The sequence below is a fragment of the Pteropus alecto genome, unplaced genomic scaffold, assembly GCF_000325575.1.
Source record: "Pteropus alecto unplaced genomic scaffold, ASM32557v1 scaffold76, whole genome shotgun sequence".
NCBI classification, from domain to species: domain Eukaryota; kingdom Metazoa; phylum Chordata; class Mammalia; order Chiroptera; family Pteropodidae; genus Pteropus; species Pteropus alecto.
The window spans coordinates 9,205,352-9,227,147 of record NW_006443138.1 but is presented as its reverse complement, the minus strand read 5'-3'; the positions used below and the strand labels follow the sequence as shown (position 1 = coordinate 9,227,147).

General features: G+C 35.9%; 1 protein-coding gene across 3 annotated transcripts in view; it reads right to left on the bottom strand.

Moving 5' to 3' along the window:
* Positions 1-21,796, bottom strand: part of TRHDE (thyrotropin releasing hormone degrading enzyme) — a 336,531-nt gene that overhangs the window by 303,817 nt on the left and 10,918 nt on the right. For 2 of the 3 annotated variants that reach the window (XM_015598568.2, XM_025041040.1), the window contains exons 2-3: positions 19,726-19,999; positions 5,343-5,456 (exon numbers count right to left, since the gene is read on the bottom strand). In XM_015598568.2, the coding sequence (XP_015454054.2) occupies positions 5,343-5,456; positions 19,726-19,999 (388 nt within the window). The remainder of the gene's footprint in view (positions 1-5,342; positions 5,457-19,725; positions 20,000-21,796) is intronic. The other variant, XM_006923754.3, reaches the window with a different exon arrangement.

Sequence of the window (21,796 nt, the reverse complement as noted above, 5' to 3'; positions counted from 1 at the left end):
GCTCACTACTTCAGTTCACCTAAGTCTTAACTCAAATAATCATTTTCAGAGAGGTGTTTCCTAACTAATCACCTTATTTTAAATTGCATCACTCTATTTCCTTGCTTTGTTTTTCTCCTTAGCACATATCACCAACTCACATAGTATGTATTTTATTTTCTTGTCAATTTTTCCCACTGAAATAGAATGTGAGCTCTGTAAATTATTTTCTGTTTTATTCATTGCCATGTCCTCAGTGCCTAGAACAGTGATTGAAACATAAAAACCAAGTAAATATTTCTTGAGCGAATATTATTGTATGACTGAATAAATGAAATAATGACAGCCACATAGCGAAGAATGCTTATCTTTTTGTTTGCTACCACCAAAGTATGTACATCTACTACCTCTAGTACTTTTGCTAAATTGTTTAGTATAAATTAAAAATAAATGAGAAATTAGTCTGTTTTACATGGTTGAGTACTGGAATTGTATGTATAATAAAATGATTTCTACTCTCCCTGCTTTAACAGTGTTGGTAGTACTCAGATTTTCGAGAAGCATGTAATAGGATATGATTTACAGACCTATTATACTTAGTCCATAATTATTTTCTGACATGGAATCAAAACCTAATGGAGAAATTAATGAATACTGTCCTTTAGTGTGTTTTCAGTGAATACTACGAAAATAAAAAATTCATAAAAAATAGATGTGTATAAATCCTGCTAGTTTTTCTAAAATATTAAGACTGTCTTCTAATCTTATAATTTTTTTAGAAGAAAACTGAAAGAGAATTTCAATTGCATACTCACCAGTAGAACAAACTTCCAGCCATGAGGCAGGGGGAGGAGAAAGAAGGATGATGAAACAACGCAAACTTCATAGGTCCTGTCTTAGGACCAGTCTCTCACGAGTAGTAACTCAGCAAGATGAAGTTATTTGTACAACTGAGATGTGTGTCCAAGTGCGCTAAAAGGTAATAATAGCCAAGGCAGGAAGAAGTAGAACACCAAGACATAAATCTGGGTATGTCTTCCAAGATTGTGAGTGTGAAGAGAGATAAGCAGCCATGTTTGAGGAGGAAAAAAAGGAATTTTAGGCACAGAATAGGTGGAAACAGTAAAATTATTGGAGAAAATGATCTACTCTTGTCAGACTGTACATACTCTTTTAGATAGACTGTATCTTCAACAATACAATCTCATCACTACTAGGTTGTTTTTGTTGTGTTTTTTGTTTTTTGTTTGTGTTCGTTTGTGTTGGCTTGGGAATGCCCTGCTCCTGTGTATTAAACCAGACAAAGAAATTCTTTTTCTCTGGTTGTAGATACATCCTGACACGACAGTTCTCATATTGTTAGTGTATATTGTACTGAAAATATTAGGACCTATTACTGAGGAGGCAAGTGATTCTTGTAGCCAAAATCCTCCTGGATTCTCAGTCACCATTTAGTAATTATTTGGCTTGTCATCAATGGCAGTTTACACCTCTATGATTTCATTTGCAAAAGTAATACCATGAACACTAACAATGTTCCAACATCTTTCTCAGTAATTGTCCGTAATGACTGCATCTGGAGCTTTCAGTGGGATTTAGTAATCCATTTTATAGAAAGGATAATTGCTGAAAATATTTTAACCCAATTTGTGGAATAAGTTTTATTATTTTCTAATGAATATGTCACATGTCATCTTTAAAACTTTGTCAGAGTCATTTTGTTGTTATTGTTGGGGTTTGGATACTTTTAAATAAAAAATACAAAAAAAAATGTGTTGAATGACATAATACTCATGAAACCATCTCCCAGAATTAAGGGCTTTTATTATTGTTGAAATTTTATTGAGGTCTTTTTGGGGGGTGGAATACGTTAATAAAAAAGTCAGTCTCAATCTCTCTCTCTCTCTCTTTTTTTCTCTCCTACAATATTTATCTAACCACAGGATAAGATGATAGCACATGGGAAAGTAAGACTGATTTCTGCTTATCTACAACCCTATACAACTGCTTACATAGAAAATACCTCCCCAAAGAATTCAGTGTGCTATGAATTACTATTTAAAAGATCAGTCACAGACTTGGAAAAATATATCTCTTATATTAAAAATTTGCTAAAACATGCCTGGTTTAGTTTTGTGTAAAATATGGCTCAGTGATACTGGGAGTCAAAAGAAATCTAAGGAAAATCTCTAGATGATAATAACCATATCAAGGATGAATCTAGCTATAAGGACTCATTATTACTGGCCTCTTGATTAGACAGGTGGCTCTAACAGGCTGCTGTTTGTGTCATCTTAAAATGATAAATAAGCTAAACCAGGTATTTTCTATTTGATTTATGAACTAACTATCATAAAGAGTGGTCTATACATTTATATAAATACAACCCAGATTTTCTATGAATCATACTCTGCAAGGATCACTGTGACTCTAAAATTTCCTAATATTTATGTATAATTTCCTGGATTATTGGGCACTATAAACTGAAAATATTGCCAAATTTACAAATATTATTAGGCTCTCTCTGCAACTACCACAATTATGGTGATATTTCCTTTCCCCATTTGGAACTAAGGAAACAAAGCAGATATTAAAGTAAAAATACTGTGAATTCTAATAAAATCTGAAAGATAAAGGACTATTGACATTCCCATTACCAATAAAGGCCAAATATATTTTATATCTAAATCTAAATGATCTAAAAATGGTAACTAGTAAGTTCATTTGGGGCAATCGAGGTAGTATAATTAGATTGTCTCATGGAAAATGCCTGTAGAACTAGGTAGAACCTGTTCAATATTTTACTTCTAACATTCATCAACTATGTGACAATGATCAAGTTATTGAACCCTTTAAGATTCTATTGTTTCCTCTATAAAATAAGGATAATGACAACAGCAATATTACATGGTTGCTTTTCACTGCTCCTGGCCTATGCTGAGCATTGAGCGTTGTCTGATGCTGTTATTGCGTTTTGAAGATAATAATCTGTAGCAGGAACTGCTACTTGTTTATCAATGTCCAATCTCTTTATTCTTTAGTTTTAGAATCCTTCATTTTGAACTAGACATGGCCTTATGGAATAAAGACTATATTTTCCAACATCTTTTGTACTTTGACTTATAGCCAATGGGAATTTCTTTTAGAAATGCTTTACGTGTGACTTCCAGGATACACCTTTAGAAAGAAAGAACAGAGTCAAAAAAGATCATCCCAGATAGAGAAGCATGGAAAGAAAAGGTTTAGTCCATGCTTCTTATTCAAAAGTGTACATCAGAGCATTTTAATGTACTCTCAAAGCAGAGGCCCCATGGCCAAAGGTTCAGATTCAGCAAGTCTAGTGTAGGGTCCATAAATGTGAATGCGAAAAGCAGTCCCCAGATAATTATGATATGCACATGTAGTTTGAGAACCATTGCTATAAGGTTTCCACCAAGTCTCATACATGTAGAATATGAAGGTTAAATGAACATCAATCAAACAATACATTGGAAACTCTGCAAACTGAATAGACTATCCCTAAGCCAGCCAAATAATGCCTGATTATAGAACACAGTATTAAAATTTCTGTCTCATTTGTTGTCTATACATGATGAGCTATATCTTGTAACTACAAAAACCTTTGTCTCTTAATCCTTCTATTTTCCATTCAGAATCTCAAAGTCTCTAATGATGTATTCTAGATTTCTCCTAATTGCATTTTTATGCAGTTTTATCTGCAAAAATAAATAAATATCGGTGAGTAAAATGAGCCTTGATGAGCCCTTGTCACCTCCTGAATACGTGCTCCAGGTTGGCTGCACACCTCCAGAGAGAGCCACCCCCATATCTTTCATATAAAGTCATCAACCACCAAGTCATTCTTAGAGAGTACTGGTTCTCGATCGGGGTGATTTTGTCAGGACACATTTGACAATGTCAGAAGACATTTTTAGTTGGTTCAACTGAGGTGCATCTAACAGGTAGAGTCCAGGGATGCTGTGAAACATTCTACCATGCACAGGACAGACCCCCGTAACAAAAAGTTACCCAGTCCAAAACCAACAGTGTCAGGGTTGAAAAACTGTTCTAAAGAGTGCTGAAGGGACCCCTTCCCCTATAGACCTGTGGTTAGAATACCCAAAACACACATTATCTGAGAAGCACCTCACATCCATCTAAAAAATAAGCTCTGCGAGGAGACATCATGCTTGTGCCCACCCCTGCATCTGCCCTGTAGACATTCAATCTTAACATCTCTGAAACAGTACAGAGGAGGATGTATTCTGCAATCAGACCACTTCAGCTTGTGCTCCAGCTTCAGAATTTAATACTGTGGTACAAAAATTATTGTGATAGAAAATTTCCTAATATATTATAAAAATTAAATGAGATGTAAAGTTCTTAGGACAATACCTGGCACATAATAAATTATTAATAAGATAATGTTATTTTAAAATGAAATAATAGAATAATTTGATGAAAGAATGAATGATTTTTGTGATGCTCCAGCAGTGCAGAAAATTTCCTTTTTCATCTTTAAACTTATATGTCCTTTTCCTCCACCTCACCTTTAATCATAACCTAGTAACTAATAAGATATAACTTTACTTTTTATATGTGGACATAGATAATAGACACAGACACCTTTGTGTTACTGGTGTGACCTTCATGTCTTCAAATACCTTTCTCTTCCTTGTTCCTTCCTGGGAGCAATTATTCTATAAACCTATGAAGATCCCATCTTTCCACATATGACAGAACCATACAGAAACATCCCACACAACCATCTCACTTTTGCTAATAACCAGAGGCAAAATAAACATGACAAATTTCTGCAACAATTTTCATAGTGGCATTCTGCTGGGGTGACAAAATGAAATAGCAGTGCTTCCTATCTTCTCTCAACAATTCTCCTTGGCCTTTACAAACTACTCCTTTAAAGCTGCTCCCACAAAGGCTTCCATTTTGACCTTTTGTGTTCTTTCTTCTCCCACTCCACCCAGCCTGTTCACTCACAAGACATAAACTTACTCTTGTCTGAATAGCTGCAATGCATTGAGTGCCCTTATTCCCCCTGGGCCCAGCACTGTGATGGGCACATCACTTCCACTGTCCCTTTCAAGTTTCTCAACAGTATTGCAAAGCATACATTGTTATCCCCAGTCTATAGAAGAGACTGTGGCTCTAGTTAAGAAACTCTCCTCTCATAACTGGTGGAATTCAAAATCCAAACCCGTTCTGCCAAATACCAATTCTATCCCGACTATCCTTCTTTGCTCATCCTGTGCTTGACTCCTGGATGGCCTCCTAGAAAACACGCATCATTTAATGGAGTCCCTCTACTCTCAGGTGATTCTTTCATACAGGACTATTTCACTCACTTGCTGTTCACACTGTCTCTCCCTAGGGGAAGAGAAGGTAGAAGAACTACCTCCACCATGAGCATCTCTTACATTTCCACAGAGGCCCTTCTGATGGAATTTCTCATTGAATTCCTGAAAAACAAAAACAAAAAAATAAGACCACTCTTCCATTCAGACAAAGTGATCCTGCTTCAAATTATTATTTTTTTCCTATCTGAAATGCTGAGAGACACTTCTGCATTAATTCTAGGCATGTGTGGAGATAACCTAACTTTCAGCCTGACTTGCCATTTAAAAGATTTACATTTCATCAGAGAGACATATATAATAAGTTCTCCATATTAAAAAAAAAAAAGGAACTTTGTATTTCTTCATGTTCTTTCACTGGTATGACAGGGGTGTGTACCATTAAGTTGGAAGGGAAGAAAGAAAGTGAAATGCCTTACTCTGGCCAATCCTCCACCTGAACAAAGAATTCTACAAAGAGCGAGAGAAAGTAAGATAATAGGGAAAAGAAAGCAAAAAGAAAAACTATCAAAAGTAAGGATACTATTCTAATGCACCATCCTTTCAGTCAAGTAACCTGAAACTTTGAGGTTGTCTTTGATTCACTTCTATTATTTTGTCACCCAAACAAGGCACTCATTAAGACCTACTGATTTTTCTTCAAATCCATCTTATATCATCTATACTTTGAATATTTACTGAGAGACTGCTATGGGCAAGGAATTGTGCTAGATACAATGGATATACAATAGTATATGTATGCATGTGTGTGTATATGTGTGTGTGTGTGTGTTTGCATGTATGTGTGTATGTGTGTATGTGTATACACACACACACACACACACACACATAAAATTTCTGTGAGTTGTCCAGGAGATAGATACATAGGCAGATAGATAGAAGTAATATGTGTCTAACTATATGTCTAACACATAGAATATATTATATGAGCGCGTTTTTCATTGAGAACAGTTCTTTTCCTCACAGCTCTCACAATCTAATAAATAAGAAAAGATGTGCAGAAAACAGCAATATAAATTTATTAGGACAATGATCCAAAGAGAATTATAACTTAAGGGCTATTAAAGTTCAAAAAAAAAGAAATAATCTAGCCGAGGCAAAGCTTCATGGAGGACGTGAAACCTAAAACTGCCTAGAACAGTTATGATCTTGTATTAGGATAATTCTTCATTGTTATACCAATATTCTTTAAAATCTTACTTCAGTAATTGAACCACAGCATTTCATGGAGTTACATTTAAAAATTGTTTCATTGCCATGTGAAAAAGACATATAGATAGTCAGTGTATTTGTCCTTACCGGGTCTAAACCTGCATTACTCAGGCTTGATTATGACCTTCCGGTGGGCTTTCAAAACTCCAGGCTTTTTATCTTCCAAATTATTTGGCAAACTTCTTCAAGATTAATATTTCTAAAACTTCACTTTTATCATGTCATTCTCTTATCCTTTAAGGGTCTTTATTTCTGTCCATTTCCAATCTAAACTGGTCTTTCTGACTCTACTCTACCTATTTAATTTTACTCCCTGTAACTCTACCTTGCATCTTCCTTGGGAATCCAGCCTAGCTCAGTACAAGCTCCACAGCTCAACTGCCTGGTCTGAATGCTGATGAGCCACTGCCAGGCCACATAATCATGCACAAGTTAGGTGTTCACTCACTCAGTGCCTCAATTTCCTCATCTTAAAAATGGAGATAAGAGTTCTTTCCTCAAAGCATTAAATGAAGTATTAAATGAAATGATACTCAGCACAGTGCTAGTAAGTACTCGATAAATGATATCTGTATTTATGATATTTTTGCTTATAAAGTATACCCTCTCCTTTCCTGATAACATCATACTGCTTTTCCTTTGAGAAACTACCTCTCCCCAGATTCCCCCTGTCCCTGATAAATGTACCGATGAAGGAACTCCAGCATCTACATCATCCCTGGAGGTGGACATTCTATTCAAGTAAAACAAATTGCTCTCTCTGTCTCCTGGGATTTAAGGACTGCAGCTAAAATAATCTAATGACAGTGCCCCCAGGAGATCGTTAATTGCTATCTGCTGTCTAGATCCTCAAGGCTATCCTACCTAAGACATAATTGTTTAATTCTTCATTTCTACAAGTTGTCCAGAATCCCACTATTGATTTCCTCTCTTGTTTAAGTTTTCCTGAGTTGCTTTCAGATATTTTCAACCAACTGACTGATATTCATCTTCTCACTCTGAAGAAAACCTCAGGATCATCCCTTCCTTGCACACTCTCTTCATCTCACAAAGAAGGCTCTCTAATTTGCCTTCCACGTACCCATATCCACCCATCTTTCAAGATCCAATACTTTTTGATAATTACCTGTGCCTTCATTGATCTCTTTCTCTATTTTTGAACATCTAACATAATACCGAGTTTAGCTTCTCTTTATAAAAAAAGTGCTTGTACCATTCAGTGTATAATAGTGTGTTTGTCATATCTCAACAACTGACTCCTAAACCCCTTAGAAATCTATAATTCACACAATGGTTTATGTGTAGTATTCAACATGGTGCTGAGCCCAGAGAAGACATTCAGTATCTATTAGTTTTTGATTAAGGTTAATTTAAAAAGTTTAGAATTTTTCCTCTCTTTGTCACTCAAAGTCCTACATCTATGTCAACCTCTTATGAATTCTGTCCTGTCTGTTCTCTTTTTGATCTTCTGAATTATGCCAGTCTTTTCTAAATATCTGTTTATTATTAAACACAGTTGCTCAATGTGTATTTGTTAATAGATAAAGAAATGTTTCCTATGGTTTTAAGAAATATGGTAGAAATAAGTAATTTTCAGTGCCATGAGAATAGTATGTATGGATACTGATTGGTTTTCGGCATTCTCCATTCCTCTCCAGAGTAAACCTAATCAGAAAACAGCAGCATCCCACAAATCTCACAAGTTTCTTTCCTGCCATCTGGTCAGAAAAGGAAGTCATGAAACATTAGTAGGTGGCAGTGGCTAAGGACAGACAGTACCGTTAGTACTTTTGATGTCTTCTTCCACTCTGAATATTCAGTTTTACATATGAAACTGAATGCAAAGGCCTTCCAAGAAAAATATTTGATTTTTCAGCAAAGAAATTTTCCTTGTTTCCTGTAAATTCTATTCTCCGGAAATATTAATATATCTCAACCAAATATCTTCATTAATCGTTTTGAAATTTGACATCAAATCCTATAAGAATCATTTGAATCTGAGTAACATGAACTTTTAGAATATGATTTGTTTCATTATTTGCTCTATAGAATGGTTACCCACAGATTTTTTTACTGGACCGCTGCATATTTTATGTCTGAGACTAGATGCAAAATGTTTGGCTATCTTTTCATGTTAGCCACAATCAAAGGAACACCACTTGTTTGCCATACATCTGCTTACTGCTTGTTCTTTGATCCTTGGACAAGTTGAGATAAACTGGCATGGTAGCCTTAGTCAAACAGAAAAACAGATCTGGTCAAGTAAAGAACAGAGAAATGGTATCGAGTCTTTTGGCAAATGTGATGAGATATTTTTTTGTGTGTTAATCCTATTCTTCTACAGAAAGTTCCAGATACAATCTGAAGTTCTCTCAAGTTTAAGTCCTTTCATATTTCCTCTACTTACAGAATAAAATCAAAAGTTTTATGTTCCTCATGTTCTGGCCCTAAATCTCCAACCTCTTCCCTTATCACTTCCCTCCTCAATACTATACAATACTCTACTTCCCTTAGATTATAATTATCTTGGCTAAAACTTTAGTCTCTTTTAAGTAAAAGTCCTAAAGAACTAGAAGAAAAAGAAGAGAGAAAATATTTAAAATAATAATAATAATAAATCTGAAGTCAGAAAGAAAGGAAACAACAAAGAAAGGAAAGTAAATCCCTTTATATTACCAGATTTCATGCAATTACTTTACTCTAGATATGCTGGGACCCTACCTAAGAGACAACTAGATGGGTGACCTCCACTGTTACAACCTGAAATCTTATCAGAAAGATGTAGGAAAAGAAGCTCATAGCCAGAATCATCTTCCTTCTCTACCAAAAGAGAAATATACCTGGTTAGGCACTACACAATCCATCACACACATTATCAAGTGTAAACTTACTACAACTCTTCTGTTTTGTAGGTTTGTTTCTTAGTTCCATCTTTTCCCATAATTTCTTTAGTCTCTTCAATATGTTTTGTAGGTTTGTTTCTTAGTTCCATCTTTTCCCATAATTTCTATTAGTCTCTTCAATATGTAGACTCTTAAACCTCAGGGCAGTTGATAAATTGTGGATTATATAACAAAATCTATTATCATTTATTATGAATCCACCATCAGGCACCAGGGAATGGAGATTTGCGGAGGCACTCTCCATTACAACAACATCTCAATGGAAATCTTGGGGCTGGATAGGTCTATAAGCTCTGGGCAGTTGATAAATTGTGGATTATATAACAAAATCCATTATTATTTATTATGAATCCACCATGAGCCCAGGCCAGGCACCAGGGAATGGAGATTTGCTGAGACACACTCCATTACAACAACATCTCAATGGAAATGTTGAGGCTGGATAGGTCTATAAGCTCCTCCACTAACTAAATTCTGCTGACTCAGTCCTCTCCCTCTTCTACTGTTAACATGTCTCTCCAGACTACCATTCCACCCTCTGTGTAAGTAAGCATTGTCAGCAGCTCTTACCCTACACAAACCCCTGACTCCCGCTAATTCTACCCACATTCTAATCTTTACTTAGATCTGTTCTCTTCCACCCTCAGAGCCAGAGAGAGGGATGAGACCCTTCCTAGCTCTGGCATCGTTGCTTTTACAGCACTGTTCCCCCACTTCCATGAAAAAACTCTCCTCTTTGGGAGTTAATGATTTTCGCTAATCTTCTTCCCCATCAAAGCCTCCAGGTGATACTCACACTTCTAGAGTCTGAAGCCTGGCTTACGACTTTCTTGCCAACATTTGCAAGGAGTCCCCTAAAATGTTTGTGCTGTATATTCTAATATAGCCTTACAGTTACCTTATCTCTTCTCAATCCATGATTCTATCTTCTATCTCTATCCACACAACTTTGCAATAACTCCAACTCACTCTGAAATCTGAAACTCTCCTCTCTATCACAGACCTTCTTTCCACCTCATTCATTTTGTCACTCCAGTCCTACTCTTTATTCTCATGATGACTTCTATTCATCCCAATTCATCATTTATGAATATCACTTCCATTATGGGTTTGCTTGCCTCTCTGCCTCTCTGCCTCTCTGAATATCATGGCCTACAATTTCAACAAAACTTACTGTCACTCTAGATGTCTTACTCTCTTGACCACTGGCCATATGTGCCTTCTCAGTCTCCTAAGTTTAATCTCTGCTTTCTCTATTCCTATTACTAAGGCTCTTAAAACTTGTAGAAAAGTCCAAAAAATGTTGGACATTTCCCCTACAAAGACAAGCCATTAAACATCAAGTAGGCCCTAGCTACTGTCTGGAAACTTTTCGTTTTCTTCTTATAGATTCAGCTCTCCTAAAATCTAAAAATCACTTACAGTAGGCTCTGCATAGATGTATTTTTCTCATCCCTTTCCTTAACTAGCACTCTTAAAAACATAGTCTACAATCACTGTATCCATTTCCTCACTCTACACTCACTCTTTCACAGAACGTATCAGCTCTGTTTCTACCACACTCATAAAATTTAAGGAGGTTCATCAATTATATCCTTTTTCTTTTAAATTCTCAAATTCCTTGACTCCAATAAACTCCTGACCTGGTTACATTGCCTGCTAACAACAATGTAGACCTGACTGGGTGATCCAAGCTTGGCTTGGAAATATCTCTGATGCAGCAGAAATGAGTTGGGTGCCATAATCCCAAGATAGGCATGCACATGGCAGCAGACCATCCAACCAGTCCAGACCCACCTAGCCAACAAGCCAGCTATCACCAACTCATCAACGACACTCAAATGTGCTCCCCGGTGGCCTAGTGGTTAAAATTCAACAATGCTCACAGACTGCTTTTCTGATAGAGGACAGTAGTAATTCTTGGTCTTTCAGTTTATAAGAACGACCCCATTTCTCCTCCCCTAGCCAGATTCTCCAGAGCCTGGACTCTGCCCTGCATTCAGTTCCCTGTTTGGGAACTTTGCCTCCCGGTACTCAACTCCCTTTAACAACTCTTTCCACCTACATTTTCTACCAGAATGCCTTAAAGTGTTACAACATTTACTATCCGCAGTTTAATATTGGTCAAAATTACTTCTCATCAATTTTCATTCCCTACATGTTAACCTAACCAGAAGGTTTTGGAAACTACCAACATTGTGACGTCCCTAAAGGGAATTCACTAATTTAGATGTTCAGTGGACTTTCACTGAGCACCTACCATTTTCTATATACATTTTCTTCATACATTTTCTACATGCTAATCTTGTAAAGATGAATCAGACATGGTGCCTGCTTTCAAAGCGTTCACAGTCTAGAGGAGCAATGAGGCCAGCAAGAAAGGACTATGAACTGTAAGATAAGGACTATGAGGGATGAGTGTACCACGTATTCTAGGAATAGAGAGGAGGAGGAGAACTATTCTTCTTGAGGTCATCAAAAAGCCTCTACTTATATTCCTAAATAGATTGTAATCTAACTCTTTTGTTACTATTTCTCTCTCTAAGAGCATTATATTTTTACTGCAATCTAACCAGAATGTCTAATGACGAAAGCACTCTTATTATTAACATGGGTATTTTTAAACTGGAATATTAAGTTTAGAATACATTAACCTACAGTTTTCTATTTCTCTTGTTAAAATGTGACAAATTTTGTTTTCTGTAGGAAACTACACATCAAACACGTTTTAATATACACATGTTTTAAGTGTATATACACAATATCATCACTAGAATCCTGAGAATCAGAAATGTCCATTGCATGTACGGTTGTGTGTACTTTCCTGGGTTTAGGTATACATTCATATATATCATCAATGTAAATATTGTGTATTTTTCCTATGGTACTCAGTCCACACAATTAAGCTAAAAAATATATCTGGGGCACTTGTAGTAGATTTTTGCCCAGCATCTCTTCTCCAGAAATTCTTTTTTGCCATACACTCCCATTCAAAAAGTGAAGCAGAAGATGCCATGTTCCCATGATGTGACTCCACATGAGTACTATCTAGTCACAGTGACTAGAGATGATCGTGTAACGCAAGCAGGGGAAACCAACACACTCCCAATGTGTCTGGGAACTTATAAAGGTCATGTTCCCCCTTGAGGCCTACACAGCAATATGGAAATCTCGGGCCCTTTTTGCAGCAATATTTCACCATGTGAATCAAAGAACAGAGAAAACTTGTCCACAGTGAGAGAGGAAAGCAAAGCAAAAGAAGCAGTGACAAGGACCTGAAATAGGATTTCCAAGTTTCTCACGGTGTTCCAAGCCCAGGTGCATCCCTGACTTGAGATTCCTTGATATCCTAATATTTTCCTAACAAATTTCTCTTTTTCTTAAGTTCACATTGAGTTTTTGTAACTTGATGATATAAAGAGTATTGACTAATGAAATTATATGTAATCAGTTATAATAGTGTAGGTTGTACATCCAAGAGATTGGCCAAGGCGTATGAAAACCCTCATTGGTTGTGATAGCCAATTCAGAATAAATAGTGAATCTGGAGGGTAGAACTACAGAGTTTTTACTAACTAAAACCTTAAAGTCACTCTTGAGTTTTTGCCCTTTTGCTTCCTCAATGTTTACTTGTTCCTATCTTTTATCTCTCACCAAAGACTACCAATTCTTCCTTTAAAATGCCTTTCATATCTATACTATGCTATTCATTTAAATTATAACTATTCCAGTCCAGAGTTTCTTAGCTAAATGGATCCTCTGCTTCCAATGTCCTCATGTCCACACATTGTGCATGCTTTTCTCAGGCAGATTATAAAATTATACATATCATGTCTCCAGTTTTAAAATTTCTAGTGGTTCTTCCTGTTAACTGAACAAAATCTTAAAGTTCAGCCAGGCATCAATCTCTTTAACAATCTAGTTCTCATCTATCTCTCAAACTTACATATCACTATTTCCATCTATGACTTCTGAAAATCTCATCAGTTTAACTGTCAGAGTCAGTACAATGTGTCAAGCACTGTGTTTATGATTTCATAAACATAATCTCCTATAATACTTACAACAACTGTGGTGGTTTTCAAACAAGTCTGCAAATTCTTTGACACTACTCCCATTGAAAGATGGGGTCTAGGTCCCCTGTGCTAAAAGTCTGGACCAACCTATGTTTACAACTAACAGAATGGCCCCAAAATGACAGTTTAACTTCTTAGGCTAGGTCAGAAAGGGTAATATAGCTTCCGCCTTGCTAAAAGGAGAAAGAAAAAGATGGTGACTAATACAATCTATGTAATCATTTATAATGGAATGAACAAGCAGTGCAAATCTCTTGGCACACTCACTTTTGGAAGCCTGAATCACAAGCAACAAGTCTGATGACATTAGACTACTATGTTATAAGGTAGCTCAGGACACATGGAAAGATCACTAATAGATGTCCCAGATGAGAGCTCCAAACGAAGCCTCAGACAATAGCTAACATCAAGTAAAGACATTTAGTAAAGAAACCCCAGGATAATTCTGGCTCTCAGCTGTCAAGTCACCCCCATCTATTGAGCCTCTCCAGTTGAGGCATCATAGGGCGGAGATGGGTCATTCCCGGCTCTAGGCTGTTCGTACAACTGACCCACAGAATCCATGAGCATAAAAAATGATTACTTGTCATTGCTATGTTTAAGAGTGGTTTCTTATTCAACAATACCAACTGGAACCGATTTTAATACCTGGAAATGGGGCACTGCCATAACAAAAGCTTCAAAACATGTGGTATTGGCTTTGGAACTAAATTGTTGGCAAAAGTTGGAAGATCCTTCAGGGGACTATTAGCAAAAGCTTTCTGGACCTTGAGGAAGCTGTTGGTGAAGACTTGAAGAATACTGAAGTGAATGACATTGGAAGCTGAAGGGAAAGGGGACCTTTGTTATGTAGTGGAAGAAAGTTTGTCAACACTGTTGCCCATAGTATCATAGAAAATGAGAAATGTAACTACTGAACTATATTTTCTAGCTAAGGAGATTTCTAGATATAATGCTGTAAGTGCCACCTGGCTTCTTCTCACTGGTCCTGAAAAATGCAATAAAAGGGAGAAGAACGTAAGAAAAACTGTCTAGTTTCCAAGCAAAATTTAGAATAAATAGAAAAAAGCCAGAATATGCTAGGCTTAAAATTAAAACTCTCTTCTTCCCAGACTCTTCAGATGGCAAAAGATTCTCAAAGTAAAAAATAGCCTCAGGGGAAAAATACAGGTCACTGTCAGAAAAACATAGTCTAAAAATGAAGCCAAGGATGTGTCTTCAAAAAACAAAGACTTTAGACATTCTTAAAGTGATGCTCCATAGACCTTTTCGAAAAGACAAAAGATTTTCTAAGGATCTTAAGGGTGTGCCTCTTACATTCTCTCTGTTAAATAATAGAGTATCCAAGAATGTTAAGGGCAAAAGCCCTAGGTAGACAAAGGCTCATTTTAAAAAGACCTGTGTGTATAGTTTTATCTAATGGAATGGATATAACTTGATATATAAAAAGCCAACAGTTTGTTTTTTTTTAAAATATAATTATAATTGCTTGGCCTTAAAGCAACAGAGCCAATATAAAAGGAAAAGAAGTTTTGAACTCCCGATTTATTATTGGTAGGGAGCAGGCTCTTTAATTGCAAACACATACTACCTTTTAATTGGAAGAGAAAATATGCTTCAGATGGCAAAACTAAGAGTCCAAAGTGTGGGGCCAAGAGCCAGGAAGAACAACTCATAGGAAGTAGCACTGAGCCTCATTTAAGGAACTGCCAACATGTGCCCAGTTGGATTTCAGAAGTGCTATGAGCTAGCAACTGCTGTATCTTCTCATTTTCTCTGTTCTTGAATGGAAAGGTCTATTGCAATAATCTCATCATACCATGGTCTCTTGGGGGTAGAGAGTAGGGACAGATAATTGTCTACTCAGTTAAGAAGTTTTCAGAGAGGAGAAAACCACATCCAAGAAACCAAACCCAAATAGTCTCATCTGCACCTAGACCTCAGAATTGACCCTGATGCTATATAATGGAATCAGACCTATTGGTGAGCATATTTTGTATGTGGAATGAATGTAAATAATATGCGATCAGAGAGCATTGATTTTAAAACAAGACCACAAAACAAAATTCTTTGACCCACCCCATTGGGAGGGTTGGTCTATACTCTCTTCTATCAAATCAAGACCATCCTTAGTGACTTATTTGTAAACATTGTAAATCAGTAGAAATTATACTATGTGACCTCTGAAAATAAGTCAGAAAAAGGTCATATAGCTTCTACCTAGTTCTTTGGTGACTTTCCCCTTCAAAACTACTTTACCATGTAAGAAGTCCAATCATCCCGAGACCATCATGCTTTGAGTAAGCCCAGGCCATGTGGAAAGGCCACATATAAATGCTATGGCCAGCAGCCCCAGTTGACATCACAGTAGACTGGAATAACAACCACTAGACACATTAGTGAAGATAGTCCAGGTGATTCTGGCCTCCAAGCTATCAAGTCACCCCCTCATCAAGATTTTGAGGCCCCTGACGTCACTGAGAAAAGACAGTGTCCTCATTGTGGCCTTCCAAATTCTGGACCTATCGAAACTCTGAGAATAGGAAAATGATTGTTTCATGCCACCAAATTCTGAAGTAGTTTTTCATGTTATGATAGTAACTGGAACAATAGTATAAAGTAAGAATTCACACTTTCAGTTTTCAAACAAGAAAACCAGAATAAAGAGAAGTTAGTTAACCAGGGTCACAGAGAAGCAAAGCAAAAATTCTAAAACAGACCTATATGATTCTAAAATTCATGTTTATAACCATAAAACTACACTATTTCCCACAGATATCCCTATCTCTCCATCTTTCCTTATTAACATTTCCCCTGCTAAGGATTACATGCCCACATTTATCTGCTTCTCTAAGACCAAACCATTATTCAGGGCCATATTAACTCCTATCTCTTCCATGAAGCATATGCCTTGACTCCAATCCTTAGCAATTTCTCCCTCTTCAAAACTGTCTTAACTTATTTTCCACAACTTTAATTTGACAATTAGTGAATGTTAGCAACACTAATTCGCAGACGGTGAATTCATTGTTTTTCTAATGCACATGCCTCGGCTACCCTCTTGAATTGTGTCCCTAGACAAGGGTTGAAAATCCAAATGTCTAGAGAATGAAAGCAGGTAATATGCAACAGTGAAGTGGACTAGATGCGAAAGGACAAAAGTGGCCTTAAGTTACACTGGGAAGCAAATGCCCCAAGTAAATGGGTCGGCCACCACTCAGCTTCAGCACACTGCTTTTCTTCATAGCATATATCACCCACCACCTGACATAGAATGCATTTATTTGTTTATTGTAACTCTCTCCTCATTAAGATTTAAGTTTCTTGAGAATAGAAACCTTGTCTGCTTTGTTCACTGCTATATCACCAGAGCCTAGTGATATATATCTGACGCTCAGTCAATAAATACCTGTTGAAGGAATAAATGAATGAAGAAATACAAGCAGTAATGTTGGCCCAGTGATCTTCCAGTTTTTCAAGAGAAGCTAGAAATAATTTTATATGCAATATCCCAATTTCTAAATGCTAACAATTAATCAGAAAAATGGTAATCTATTTTTGGGATGGGTAGAGAAAACACATATGCAGGCTCGAATTCAATCTGAAAGCTACACCCATAATCTCTGTCTAGAGGGATCTTAGACTGGTTTTTATCTTTCTAATTACATAGGATAGTGCCTTACAGAGTGTAGATAACTTGATAAGCAAATAATGATGATGCTTCAAATATGCACACTCGAGGCACTGTTACAATTCAGCTGTATTTTATTAAGATGCTACTCAAGTTGCTCTCTCAGATCCCGAAGGAAAGTGTTTCAGCTTCTGATCCAAAATGACCACCTGGACTTCACATAGCCATCCCATTTCCAAGATTTTGAAGCTAAACTTCTACTCCTTCCAGCTGTGAAAAGTTGAGAAAGGCAATGAAAAAAAAGATTGACAGAAAAAGAGAACCAGGTTTTGAACCATATTTCCACAGGTATAAGGTTCCCGATGACAATTTTGTTTTTCTTTTTACTATTCTTAGTATTTTTACATTATACAATACAAAATTTTATTTCAGTTGACCTTTCAATGTTTTCTAGTAGCATATTTCATCTTTCCCACATAAAAATTAAGGAGGAATTTTAAAATGTTTACTAATTACTTAGATTCTTAACTAATAAAAAGTCACATCTAAATAATTAGTATGTGTCTGGTTTTAAACCTGGGTCACTTCAGCAGCAAGCATAATTGTGGAGGGCCAAAAACATATTTAAGAAAACATACTGGGAAAAAACATTTCCATTGTACCCTATGCTGCTAGCTGACCCACAACAAGTGAATCATCAACTTTTGAAGATGTAAAAGGAAAGGAGATTCGGGTTCCTTTTCTCTGTATGGTCTAATGTGTACAGCCTTGAAATATCAATAGGAGACATCAACAAACATCAGAGGAATTCAACCTATCAAATGAGTATAAGTCCAAAAGAGTAAAATGTCATCTAACCCTTCTAGAGCCAGCATTTATGACGTTATTTTAATGATTATGTAGATGAATTCGCTACATGTACTTCTTCAATAATGGCATTAATTTTGTATGCAGGCAGATTTTATTTATTTTAAATAAGCTCCAGTGATTTAAATTGAAAGTAACAGTGAGAAAAATTTATTTAGCCAAACTTATTTTTCAAAGTTTAGGTTATTATAGGGTTATGAACTTCCTACAGAATAAGAATTTAGATTTCTATTCACTTCTTTTGTTAAGTTCAAGCAATACTAAATATGATGGCCACTGGATGGGAAGAATCACTATCTGAATTCTCTTATAGACACACAGGTGAGACAGTGAAACAGAGCTCCTAATGCACAGAGCAGAAAAGCCCGAAATTTAGAATGAGACCAGCAGAGGTTTGACTTGTGTCTCTACCACTTGCTTACTTTGAGACACTGGGAAAGTTACTTAATCTCTTTAAGCCTCAATTTACTTTACTCATTTGGAAAAATGGAGTCATAATACCTTTCCTTAGGATTGACACAAAAATTTAAATAAATGCATATTTATTATGTAAGCCATTGAAATGAGAAAGGAAGTTGTTAATTCAGCATGGCCGACATAGCCTGACTAATGTAATGCAATAGCATGCAAAAAGTGCCTAGAACACCATGGCATCACAAATGGTAGCTGTCATGGAGAGTCTGACTGATTCTTATTATAAATTTAATACAAACAGTAATTTTCCAGCCTTCTTATATATCACCCTTCCCTAAGCACATATTTTTATACACTTGAGTGCTATGGGCTAAAAGAAGCTTTATACCTTACAGAAATTCTAGCAAATTGGCAGAAGAACTTACTTCTGTACAAAAATGTTTACTAGAGCATTGTTGTTAAACATTGAAAATCAGAAAAATTAAAATGTTAATCTATAGGACAATGACAAATTTCAATATATTCAACCATTCTATTCAGATAAATCACAAAAAATATATAATTTTAAGTAAAAAAATAAAATGAAATGGAAGTTGCAGAATGATATCTATAATATAAAACCACTTATATAAAAATCTTATTTAAAGCATGACATGTATTATAAATGAAAATACACATACTTAATAATTATATAATAATATGCATGGAAATGGCAAATACCAAATTCAGGAGAGTAGTTAACTCTAAGGAAGGGGACAAGGCATGAGATCAGGCAGGAGTACACAGCGAGCTTCAACTCTATCTAATGTTTTACTTTCTCAAAAATTGAATTAGACCGAAACAAAGATGGTAAAATGTTTAGATTCTATAGACCTACCTAGGAGATATATGGAGGGTACAATGTTAATTCTCCATATTTTCCTTATATTTGAAATACTTCACAATAAAAAGAAGCAGCTTTCCCAGTAATACAAATAGAAACAGACGATTTCCCAAAACAGACAATAGCTGCTCCAGAGATAGGAGATAAAGAGGAACAAGGATAGCAGGGGTGGGGAAGGTGGTTAAAGGAATAAGAGGGCTGGGTATAGAAGTGATGTTCCTCTCTGACTCTTTGAAACTAGGAAGATAATTTTCCTCCTAAGGGTTAAGGGAAGAATTCAGCTATATAAATGAAAAGAGGAGAGGAATGATTCATTATTAATCCAGAATTAAGGTTACTTTACAGAGTGTATATCATTCAAAAACATCATTAAGTTTAAAATACTTACTACAACCCCACTCTTGGTGGTAGTCTCTCTGTATGTGAAGTTGCAAATAGCCCAGGCTAAATAATATGTGGACATAAGAGGGGTCTGTGAAAAGTGATCCGTAACCCATCCATCTTCCTCAAACACGGAAGTTTCCACTGGCATATTGGATAAAGATAAATAGGTTGCTTGATGCTTGATGCTGATTTTAAAAGTAGCCTTGTAGATGGGCTCGTCAAAACAAGGAAATGCCTTTCTGGCATGTGTAGGCGAAAACTGAGTAACACCAAGGAATCTGGAAAAGAAAATGACATTCCCAATTACATTTACGGCTTGAGTTATAACCACTTCACACACTTCTCTGATAATATATTTTTGTCAAATTGTAAGATACTATTATTTTCTGAACCAAAATTAGGTGCATGAATAGCATGAAAGTACAACTCATATACATTTCCCCAATAATAAAAGTTTTCCAGGGAAATTTTTGTCTCATAAAATTCTCTAAACCCAGAGCACCGCCTATTGGACGAAACATTACAACCTACAAAACAAACAAACAAACAAACAAAAAAGCTCATTGACATCACATTGCAAATACTGAAAAATAATAATTCACTTTTTTTGTATGCTTCACTTTCCTCGCTGAAGCTACATCATGTAAAGACAGTGAAGCTAAAATCTAGAAGCTACATCATGTAAAGACAGTGAAGCTAAAATCTAGAAGTTGTCATCAGGAACATATGGAACATATACCATCACACTGGGAAACATCTGTGCCCTCAAATTTTTGCAAGACATCGCCTGATTTTATTAAGAAAAAAAGACTTTGAAACCTGACAGAACTTGGTCTGAATTCTGGCTCTACAATATTCTTAGCTATATCATCCTGGACAATTACTAAATTTCCCTAAGGTGTAGTCGTTCATTGCTTAAAAGGAAATAATCAAGCTTAACTCAAAAAAGAATTATAAATCTTAGGGCAGAAAAAAGAGAATGTAAAGCACCTATCACTGTAAATAGATGAGTAGCACCCAACGGCAGTTAATAAATTGAAGCCAGTCAAAAAATGGCAGCCACTAATTCACAGTATCTTCAAACTCTCTTGGAGTGTTATCGCATATGTTTTCATTGAATAATCCAGAGACCATTGGTTTTTACTACTCATAATATATATGTATTATGTCATGATATACTAATATAACAAATATCAATATAATAAATGTCGATGTGTGTTTTACTATAAAATTTTATATTTAACTATAAAATATACATTTAATGCCCTCAAGTTTTAATATTAAGCTGCAAAGTTGCTTATTAAAACTCTAACTAGAAGTAACTTCTATATTCGTTCACATTTTAGGATTAGAAATGGAAACACTCATATTAAGTACTTTAAGAAAGACACTCTTTTACATTAAAAAAGGCTGTTATTTACGAAAACATTCATGACAACACTTAAACATTTTAACTACTAGTTGTAAAACTCGATATAAGGCATGTCAACATCAGACCTTTTGTAAAATATTAAGAGTTCTAAAGTAATTCTTTAAAAGGCTGTTTCCCTCATAAATAGTTCTGCCACCTCTTCCTTCTCCAGCATCCAAGGTGTACATGGTTCATCTAACATGGCACACTTTCCCACTAAGTCTGAACTTGGCCTCAGAATTATTCTCAGCACAGCACTTCAGGCAGCTCCTACCAATCAATAAGGGTTGACATGTGAATTGAATCTTATTGGCTATCCCTATCTCAAACCATGAGGTGTAAATGTTTATACCATTTTAAAATTATGAAGCTTACATTTGTCATCAAGGGCTTACCTTTTTAAAGCTTAGTTTTGAAAAAGAGAAAAATAAGACATTTTTAAGATTAATTGCATACTAAGTCTAAGAGAGAGGGTTTTTGAAAGTTATCTTGGAAATAGTACGGAGCTGCTACACACAAGGCTTGGGTAAATCACTTAACTGCTTCAGCCTATTTTTTCATTAGTGGAAGGAAACGATAATGTTTTCTAGGCCTTCCTTACAAAACTGTCGAGATGATAAAATGAGATAATATATGGGAAAGTTTTAGCTATAAATCTTCAGAC